Source organism: Triticum aestivum, chromosome 7B, assembly GCF_018294505.1.
Source record: "Triticum aestivum cultivar Chinese Spring chromosome 7B, IWGSC CS RefSeq v2.1, whole genome shotgun sequence".
NCBI classification, from domain to species: Eukaryota; Viridiplantae; Streptophyta; class Magnoliopsida; order Poales; family Poaceae; genus Triticum; species Triticum aestivum.
Genome location: NC_057813.1, coordinates 503,961,531 through 503,972,631, shown reverse-complemented (window position 1 = coordinate 503,972,631; position 11,101 = coordinate 503,961,531). Strand labels below are relative to the sequence as shown.

The 11,101-nt window shown below is 44.8% G+C and overlaps 1 protein-coding gene across 1 annotated transcript; it reads left to right on the top strand.

Annotated features, from left to right (window-relative positions):
- Nucleotides 1-8,893: 8,893 nt before the first annotated feature.
- Nucleotides 8,894-10,013, top strand: LOC123160577 (ethylene-responsive transcription factor ERF039). The gene has a single exon (XM_044578380.1). The coding sequence runs from the start codon at nucleotides 8,916-8,918 to the stop codon at nucleotides 9,663-9,665; it is 750 nt and encodes a 249-aa protein (XP_044434315.1). The 5' UTR covers nucleotides 8,894-8,915; the 3' UTR covers nucleotides 9,666-10,013.
- Nucleotides 10,014-11,101: the final 1,088 nt, after the last annotated feature.

Genomic DNA, 11,101 nt, shown 5'->3' with positions numbered 1-11,101 from the left:
CAAGATAGGGGGGGCGCCCAGGGGGCTAGGGCGCAGCCTCCACCCTTGTGTCCCACTGGTGAAGGGCCCTAGTGTGTTCTTAGTGCCAGAAATTCGCAAATATTCTAAAAAATTCATATTAAATTTTCATGCCATTTGGAGAACATTTATTTTTGGGACATTTTTTATTTCACGGATAATTCAGAAAACAGACACGAAATACTATTTTTGCTTTATTTAATGTAAATAACAGAAAGTAAAAGATAGCTACAGAAAGTTGTGCCTTCTAAATTCAGCCATCTCATGCTCATCAAAAGGAATCTGTTAACAAGGTTGATTAAATCTTATTAACAAATTTCTTTTGAATAACATGAAACCGGAGAATTTTCGAAGATCACTAGGTTATCTCAATGGGGATATGCACGTCCCCAACAATAAGAATATCATATTTCTTTTCGATAGTAGGAAGAGGGAATTCAAAACCTGCAATAGTAATAGTTGGAATTTTTCCAATAGAATTGATACTATGAACTTGAGGTTTTTTCTTCAGAAAGTGTACCGTGTGCTCATTACCATTAACATGAAAAGTGGCATTGCCCTTGTTGCAATCAATAACAGCCCCTACAGTATGCAAAAAGGGTCTACCCAGGATGATCGACATACTGTCGTCCTCGGGAATATCAAGAATAGCAAAGTCCGTTAAGATAGTAATGTTTGCAACCACAAAAGGCACATCCTCACAAATACCAATGGGTATAGAAGTTGATTTATCAGCCATTTCAAAAGAAATTTCAGTAGGTGTCAACTTATTCAATTCAAGTCTATGATATAAAGAGCAAGGCATAACACTAACACCGGCTCCAAGATCACATAAAGTAGGTTAACATAGTTTCTTTTAATGAAGCATGGAATAGTTGGTACCTCTGGATCTCCAAGTTTCTTTGGTATTCCACCCTTAAAAGTATAATCAGCAAGCATGGTGGAAATTTCAACTTCCGGTATCTTTCTTTTATTTGTAACAATATCTTTCATATACTTAGCATAAGGAGACATTTTAAGCATATCAGTCAAACACATACGCAAAAAGATAGGTCTAATCACTTCACAAAAGCTCTCAAAATCCTCATAATCCTTTTTCTTGGATGGCTTAGGAGGAAAGGGCATGGGTTTCTAAACCCATGGTTCTTTCTTTACCATGTTTTCTAGCAACAAAGCCTCTCTTATCATAACCTTCATTCTTTAATTGTGGGTTACTAAGATCAACAGCAGGTTCAATCTCTACATCATTATCATTACTAGGTGGAGCATCAACATGGACATCATCATTAACATTATCACTAGGTTCATGTTCATCGCCATATTGTGTCTCAGCATCATAAATAGAAATATCATTGGGATTCTCAGGTGTATCTATAACAGGTTCACTAGAAGCATGCAAAGTCCTATGGGTTTTCTTTTTCTTTGTATTACTAGGACTAGGTGCATCAGTATTAATTTTTTGTGAATCTTTCTCAACTCTCTTAGGATGGCCCTCGGGATACAAAGGTTCCTGGGTCATTTTACCACCTCTAGTCATAACCCTAATAGCATTATCATTATTCCTATTATTTAACTCATTAAGCAAATCATATTGTGCCTGAAGTACTTGTTCTACTTGAGTTGTAACCATGGAAGCATGTTTATTAATAAGCTTAAGATCATTTTTAAGTCTAGACATATAATCACTCAAGTAATCAAGCATGTGAGCATTACGTTTCAATTGTCTACTAACAAAGCATTGAAATTTTCTTGTTTAACAATAAAATTATCAAACTCATCCAAGCATTTACTAGCGGACTTATTATGAGGGATATCACCTTCATCAAATCTATAGAGAGAGTCTACATCTACTACCTGTGTCGGGTTATCAAGACCATGTATTTCTTCAATAAGCGGTAAATTCTTAACATCTTCAGCTTTAATACCTTTTTCTTTCATATATTTCTTTGCCTCTTGCATATCTTCAGGACTGAGAAATAGAATACCTCTTTTCTTCGGAGTTGGCTTAGGAGTTGGTTCATGAAGTGTCCAATCATTATCATTACTCAATATATTATTCAATAGCAATTCAGCTTGCTCAACAGTTCGTTCCTTGAAAACAAAACCAGCACAACTATCTAGGTGGTCCCTAGAAGCATCGGTTAGTCCATTATAAAAGATATCAAGTACTTCATTTTTCTTGAGAGGATGATCAGGCAAAGCATTAAGTAATTGGAGAAGCCTCCCCCAAGCTTGTGGGAGACTCTCTTCTTAAATTTGCACAAAGTTAAATATTTCCTGTAAGGCAGCTTGTTTCTTATGAGCAGGAAAATATTTTGCAGAGAAGTAGTAAATCATATCCTGGAGACTACGCACACAACCAGGAGCAAGAGAATTAAACAATATCTTAGCATCACCCTTTAACGAGAAAGGAAAGAATTTAAATATATAGTAATAGAGGATTTTTTTCCTCGTGAGCAAATAGGGTGGCTATATTATCCAATTTAGTAAGATGTGCCACAATAGTTTCAGATTCATAGCCATAAAAAGGATCAAGTTCAACCAAAGTAATAACTCAGGATCGACAGAGAATTCATAATCCTTATCAGTGACAAAGATAGGTGAAGTAGCAAACTTAGGATCATATTGTATTCTAGCATTCGAAGACTTTTATTTCAGCTTAGCTAACAGTTTCTTAAGATCATCTCTATCATTGCAAGCAAGAAAGTCTCTAGCAGTTTCCTCATCCATAATATAACCCTTAGGTACAATAGGCAATTCATAGCTAGGTGGAGAATCATAATCTTCAGTTTCAATAATATCATCAGTTTCAGTAATTTCAGTCTCTCTAACCCTAGCAAGTTGTTCATCAAGAAATTCACCTAGTGGCATAGTATTATCAAACAAAGAAGTAGTATCATCATAAGCATCATGCATATCAGAAGTGGCATCATGAATAACATGCGACATATCAGAATCAATAGGAGGTATAGGTGTCGCAAGTTTACTCAAAACAGAAGGTGAATCAAGTGCAGAGCTAGATGGCAGTTCCTTACCTCCCCTCGCAGTTGAGGGAAAAATCTTGGTTCTTTGATATTTCAGATTCCTCATAGTGATCAATAGATATAAATCCCAAGTGACTCAGAGAATAGAGCTATGCTCCCTGACAACAGCGCTAGAAAAAGGTATTGATAACCCACAAGTATAGAGGATCGCAACAGTTTTCGAGGGTAGAGTATTCAACCCAAATTTATTGATTCGACACAAGAGGAGCCAAAGAATATTCTCAAGTATTAGCAGTTGAGTTGTCAATTCAATCACACCTGAAAGACTTAATATCTGTAGCAAAATGTTTAGTAGCAAAGTAGTATGGAAGTAACGGTAACGGCGGCAAAACTAATTGTAGCAGTTTTGTAGCAATCGTAACAGTGGCAACGGAAAAGTAACTTAGCAAAGATCAATATGAAACGAGATCGTAGGAAATGGATCAATGATGGATATTTATGTCGGATGGCATTCATCATGCAACAATTATAACATAGGGTGACACAGAACTAGCTCCAATTCTTCAATATAATGTAGGCATGTATTCCGAATATAGTCATACGTGCTTATGGAAAAGACCTTGCATGACATCTTTTGTCCTACTCTCCCGTGGCAGTGGGGTCCTATTGGAAACTAAGGGATATTCAGGCCTCCTTTTAATAGAGTACCAGACCAAAGCATTAACACTTAGTGAATACATGAACTCCTTAAACTATGATCATCACCGGGAAGTGTGCCGACTATTGTCACTCCGGGGTTGCCGGATCATAACACGTAGTAGGCGACTATAACTTGCAAGATAGGATCAGGAACACAAATATATTCATGAAAACATAATAGGTTCAGATCTGAAATCATGGCACTCGGGCCCTAGTGACAAGCATTAAGCATAGCAAAGTCATAGCAACATAGATCTTAGAACATATAGTGGATACTAGGGATCAAATCCTAACAAAACTAACTCGATTACATGGTAAATCTCATCCAACCCTTCACCGTCCAGCAATCCTATGATGGGATTACTCACACACGGGGGTGATGATCATGAATTTGGTTATGGAGGATGGTTGATGAGGACGATGGCGACGGTCCCCCCTCTCCGGAGCCCCGAACGGACTCCAGGTCTGCCCTCCCGAGGAAGAATAGGAGGTGGCGACGGCTCAGTATCGTAAAATGCGATGAATCCTTCTCTCCGAATTTTTGCTCGCCAAACATGAATATATGGAGTTGGAGTTGAGGTCGGTGGAGCTTCGTGGGACTCACAAGACAGAGGGCGCGCCCTTCACCCTTGTGGATAGGGTTTGGGTCCCCTCTGGTTAATTCTTTTGCAAATATTTCTTATTTATTACAAAAATAATCTCCGTGAAGTTTCAGGTCATTCCAAGAACTTTTATTTCTACACAAAAATAACACCATGGCAATTTTGCTGAAAACAACGTCAGTCCGGGTTAGTTCCATTCAAATCATGCAAATTAGAGTCCAAAACAAGGGAAAAAGAGTTTGGAAAAGTAGATACGTTGGAGACTTATCACCCGACAGCGGGTTGTCCCCTATCTCTGTTCACCAGAGGCTGGGTGGACGTCGCCCGCGCGTCCGTGGCCGTGGATGGCCATGCGTCAGCCATCCCGCGTGCTAACGTGTTGGATATAGCCACCCCCAAACCCCCAGCGAACCCTAGACCCCTCACTTCCCCCCTCGCCTCGCTTCTCTCTAAATCGCAAGTGGCCGAGAGCGCCACCCCGAGCCGCACCACCGCGTCCAGGGCCTCCGGTGCCTTCATCTTCATTGCTGATGCCACCGGAGAGAAGCTGGGGAGCCGTCCTCGCATCGCGCGCATCTCCTTCCTCCGCCGCGGTCGTCATGCATCTCCGCCCTAATTCACTCCACTCCATGCTCGACTAGCCTCCCCGAGTATGCCCCCAAGCTCACTATGAGCTCCCGCTCCTCCTGGGCTCCCTCTCGCTCTCTCTCTCTCGTGTGTCGTAGCAAGTTTCCACCGAGCGTCGCTGCTAGCCGCCGCTCGGCCATCGTCGTTGTTGTCGCTCGGCCATCGCCGTAGCCTTGCTCCACACGCCCTCCTGGTCGTGTCTGTTCCCCCTGGCCTCTCCCGCCCAGCTCCCCTTCACCCGGCCGCGACCAACGCACTCCCACGCGTGCTCGTCCGCCCGCTGCCACTTGTGTGCACCCGCAGTGCTGACTACTGCCGCATCATTGTCGTTGCTGCTCTAGCCGTTGCTTTTGCTCTACTACTGCTACGCCGCTGCCGATGCTACCGCCCATGCACGCCGCTTCCCGCCACTGCGGCTGACTGGGGCCGTCGGTGCCTTGCGCATCCGTGCGCGTGCCCACCGCCCAGTCGTGGCTTGTGCCACTGACCTATGGTGTCGGGCCTTGTTTAATCAGGGCTAATTTAGTGTAGGTTAAGTTAATGGTTTATTTAGTCTAAATGTCCAACTGACACATGGGCCCCTCTGTAACATTAAAAGGTTAATTCAAAAAAAAAGCCAAGCCTATGACATGCGGGACCCCCTGTTACTATTCACTTGTCGACTGGGTCAACCGGGCCCACTGCCCCCACCCATAAGCCACTATGGCTAGCTCACAGTGGGTACACATAGCATTTAGCTATTTAAATTTGAATTTCAAATAAATCCAATAATTCCATAAAATGCCTATAACTTTGAAAATCAATAGAAAATAAACAATAAGTCGGATGAAAACAATTTATATATGAAAAATCATTAGAAATACAACGAATCTGAATATGTCATTCACATACCAGCCACATGCCTCTACCATAACAAACATGAAACCTTCCCCTCCAGATCAATACTGGAGAAATTGCCTGGGGCCAGGAAAATATTCCCGGATATTTCCCCGCTCCGTCTAAAATACTTAGTAATGCATTAGAGCACCCCTATCTTAGCATACTGCCATGTCATACATCCTGTTGCATTTGTGTACTTTATATTTACTGTTTCCTCCCCCTCTTCTTCTCCGGTAAACCCCGAGACCGCTGCTGAAGCCCGTGTGATCGACTACATCGACGACGACCAGTCCTTCTCGACAGAGCTTCCAAGCAAGCAAAACCCCTTGATCATCCAGATATCACCCACTCTTTCTCTCTTGTTATTGCATTAGATTTTGCTACTGCTCTATTCCGTTAGTTTCTATTCTGATGCATAGCCTGTTTTTGATAACCTTTGTTGATACTATATATGTTATCCTAAATGCTTAGTATAGGAATGTCAGTGTCCCATTAGTGGCCCTACACCCTTGTCCGTGTTTCCATGCTATTCAATCTGGGTTTTCCGAGATGATGGGTCATTGTACCGAGATGAGAACACCCCCAAAGGCCCTTACAATTGTACGACTCTACCGAGCCATATCAAGTGTGATCTACCAAGGGTGATTCGTTGTATTTCACTCTCGATGACGACTCTATAGTGTAGCACATCTAGTGGGTGATTCCTCGTAGTTCACTCTAGGTGATGACTCTGTCGTGAAGTATACCAAGGTAAACCAATCAAGGATGATTCCTCCAGCTTCACCTTGAAGGTATGGACCTGAACCCCGTCTGTTACAATGATAAAGATGAGTCGCCCCCAAGGGTACCCGTGAGAGATAATGTGGCCGAATGACAGGGTAGGTGGAGACCAACTAGGAGAGAGGTGGGCCTGGTTCCTGGTCGTGGTCCGCGAGTAACCTAGTCAGAGCGATGGCCCTGGTCGTCTCCGCGAGATGCTAATAATACACTAGTGGATTAGGGTATTTGGTATGAGTTGGTCGCTGGCCTTTTTGCACTAACCGTTGCGCGGGATAATGGTTATGGGACCCTCGTCATCGTACGATTTCTCTCGCAGTTGAGCGGCACACGCCCGGGTGGTCCACGTAAGCACATGCTTTGTATAAAGAGGTAGCCAGGACTGGTCCCAGCCGTCTTCGCAACGTGCAGGAGTGCTTTGGACGATAAGCCCATGACCCCTTCAAACTTAGGATGTAGACCGGCATGATCACCTCTCTGTAGAGCTTAGGTAGGACTACGGCGCGTTGATTGCCCGAGGCTGGGCATTACCAAGAAATGTGTGTCCGGCCAGAAGTAATTGAGCGTATCGGGTAACGTGGTGCACCTCTACAGGAAAGTGATCTATTGGAATAGCCGTGTCCATGGTAACATGATGCTTGGAGTTGTATCCTGATCTATTAGAATTAGAACCGGATACTATTGTGATACTTAATTATTTTAATACTCCGAGATCGCTTTCTCGCTGGCTAGTCGAGGAAGAATCTCAAAGCATTGTTGATATAAACATGTTACCATTATTATATGCTCCTCTCATCTACTGCTGCAAGATGATGGCCATAGAAGATGTAGTCTTCGATACGATGAGTTTCTCTCCTTTTATTCTAGCATTTCTACAATATAATCCAAAGATATAGCCCCATTCCTTTGACATCAATGCATACTTAGCATAGTTCTGATGTAAGTCTTGCGAGTACTTTGGATGAGTACTCACGGCTGCTTTGCTACCTCTTTTCTTCATGGAGCCCGGAGCCGGAGGATACCGAGTTTGGTTACTACATGGAGTTCGACTTCAAGGAGTAGTTCGAGGTCCAAGGCAGGAGGCATGCGCCTTTTCGATCTAGAGCCGTTGTTTGTCTTCACCTTCTTAAGGCACCCTTGTAATTGTCTGTACTCAGACGTAACTCTTGATGTAATTTCGGGTCTTGTGACCCTGGCTTGTAATTTATGAGATTTATATTTATCTTTTGTGTCGTAGAGTTGTGTTGTGATATTATACCGTGAGTCACTGATCTTGATCGTGCATGCTACATGGATGTTTAGTGCACGATTAATTTCGGGGGCGTCACATTGGCCACGGCCAACCCTCCGCACTGCGTAGGAGGAAGTGGAGCGGCTCCTCCGTGAGGGCCAGGCGGCGGGCGGGCACGACTGTTGTGGCCCTGTGCCCTTCCGCTGCTGGAAGGACCACTCCGATGACGACGACACGAAAGGTTACAGCGCTGCCGCTGGCTAGGCCGGCCATGCGTACGAGGTCACCGCCCGCTACAAGGTAGTGTAGTGTTTTTAGGGTTTTAGTTGAATAGACGACATATCGTCTGTTTTATGTAAATTATGTCCGAGCTTTAACAAATTTTGACGTGTTTGCTGTAATTTGTCTGCTATGCTTAAATTTGCTTTGAAATGAATGTGAACATGGTTGGATGGCCAGCTCCTGCATTCATGTCCGTGGACAAATATAGTGTCTCTTTTAAGGCACGGTGTTGGAGATGCCCTAATATCCTACCAGTCATTTCTACAACAGCTTCCCCGATGGCAGATGCTTCCATCGACCTACATGGATTGTCATGTCAAAAAGGAGAAAAGGTACCTGGATTGCCGAAAGCCATCCAATTCCACAACTCCAATTGTCATTGCATCGTCAAACTGAAAACCCTCATCACTGTGAAATTAATACGGTGGCAGCAAGTTAAAAACGCACTCATATCTGTCCACAAACAATACGTAACAATACGTAAATGTAAATTGCACAGCACGTACACATCACTAGCTTGATGTTCGTAAGCAATTTTATCCTGCTTTGCAACGGTCTCTTCAAAAATTTATCCGTTAAGAGGGCACAACTCAGACAAAGGTCGAGACTCGAGAGGTAGATCAATCTAGAAAAATGAACAGAGATCTGGAGAGATAGACAGAGGAGGAGCGTTGCTGACTGGACGGCCGCGACAGGGACGTCTGCTGGTGAGACGTCAGCATCATACCGCTCCCAACAGCCGCTACAAAACCCGCCCTGAGCTTCCCCGCTAGCTTCAAACACCCATCGTCGGGAGCGCGCGCACTTGCATTGGAAATGCCTGACTCTGAGCTGAACAGCCCGGCGTCGTCGTCCGCCTCGCCGCCGCCATCGCCAACCATGGCGAGAGGCGGAGTTATGGAGAAGAGAGGGAGGGATGCCGGAGGCAATGGCGCGGGCGGCCGGCACCCGGCGTACCGCGGCGTTCGGATGAGGGCGTGGGGGAAGTGGGTGTCCGAGATCAGGGAGCCGCGCAAGAAGTCGCGCATCTGGCTGGGCACCTTCCCGACGCCAGAGATGGCGGCGCGCGCGCACGACGCCGCCGCGCTCGTGGTGAAGGGCCCTACAGCCGTGCTCAATTTCCCGGAGCTGGCCTCGTCCCTGCCGCGCGCAGCCTCCGCCGCGCCCAACGACGTGCAGGCCGCGGCAGCCCGCGCCGCGGCCATGGAGCCTGCCCCTGTGGGCGCGAGCGTGAGCGCGGAGCCAATGCCGGCGGCTGCGACGTCGCCCCTGTGGCGCCGCGGAGAGATGTCGAGCCAGGTCGACGACGAGCTTGAGGAAATCATCGAGCTGCCATCCATCGATGAGGACATCGCGGCCGCCGTTGAGGTCGCGTTCGGGGGCACGTTCTGCGAAGACCCCGTCGCCGAGCCGTGGTACGAACCAACGTGGCTGGGTGAGCACGCGGGCATTGGCTCGCACGACGAGCTGGCCGTGTCCGCGCTCGGCCTGGAGCCGTACCAGTTCTGGGGGCAGCCCGATGGCATCGCCGCGTCCGGGTTCGGTGCGCTCTTGTGGAACCTGTAATAATAGCAAATAATCCGTCACTCTCCCTCTTTTTTGACTTGTGAATATGGAATTTCTTTCTCACTTGTCAGCTTCTAATTTTCCGTCCTTTAATTTGACTATTTCTGGCTACCCATGACTGTGATCTGTAGGTGGTTGATACTGATGCACATTAATAATGATCGATGCCTCAGTACACGCCTGTAAGTAAGTCGTAGATACGTACATGTACATGCAATCATGCAATGCAATGCCAATATATGTACGTACCTGAATTGTCCGTAAAAATCTCTTTCTAGTTCTACATGTCGTACTCAGACACATACAGCTGTTCAAAAAAGAACATGTGAAACGATTGGAGGCTGAAAAGGTTTTGATGCCTCGGATTCTGATAGTTCTTGGCATTCGTTCTTGTCTGACAAATGCCTTTGACAAATATCTCGGTACGGCAGCCGGCAGGCATCATGTGCTTGCGAGAGAATAACGACGCACGTAGAGGAGTGTTCGCTTGTGTGCTGTGTCTATAGTGCAGCACTACTTGGCATACTTTCAGCCATGAACGTGTGATATTTGCATGATTAAAAATCTATTATTTAGTTGCTTCTAGGTAGGTAACCACACGGCAAAAGAAACCAGGTGATACGATCGATAGAGTGCAAGTGGCTGGTTAGCAAGTACCAAGTAGGAGTACACGCCATAGCTATCTGCAGGGTGCATGCGATCAACCCCGCAAAAAAAAAAAGGCCCATGCGGTCAGCTCAATATCAGCTGCAGTACGAACGCAATCTCCGGGGCCGGAAAGCCCGATGGGCCGCTTGTATGTATGTGCCGGTCATGTCACTCAAAGGCTCAAGTGGCGTTTTCAAGTGACATGACTCGCCAACGTTAATCTCACAGTAGGAAAGCCTCTAGAAGGTCAGGTGCTGATCATTGAGAAATTATTGGGTCTACATACGTCTGAGAAACCCTAAAAGAAACATACCGCTGAGAAAGAACAAATATGTTTGTATCCTTAGTCCTCACCACAATTATCTCTTTATTAACAATTTTTCATATTTTAAAACATTTTGAAACATTAATTTTTCATGTTTATATATACGAGAATTGTGACTCCGATTGGCTACAGTATGTCTGTATTCTATATTTTTTAATTATGCACGCCACATTCATTATTTTTTGAACACATATATGTTACTAGTTAGCAGTTAAAATAGAAAAGAAAAGTACAAGCCACGCCTGATTTAAACATGTTAGTCTTCACCACATATCTACCACAACTAATCTAATGCAATGGATAGATACACTTTCTCTTAAAGTAGACACATTTTTTGTGGATGGTAAACAATCAATACTATTGATAACGAACTTATTTTAGGGCTGTACACAAATATTGGCTGATGAGTTATTGGACATGAGAATCTACGATGAGTTCTTATTTATTTATTTTGAGCCAAAGA

What these genes read in the sequence shown, in the direction of transcription:
- LOC123160577 (XM_044578380.1), top strand. Translation starts at nt 8,916, where the DNA reads ATGCCTGACTCTGAGCTGAACAGCCCGGCGTCGTCGTCCGCCTCGCCG.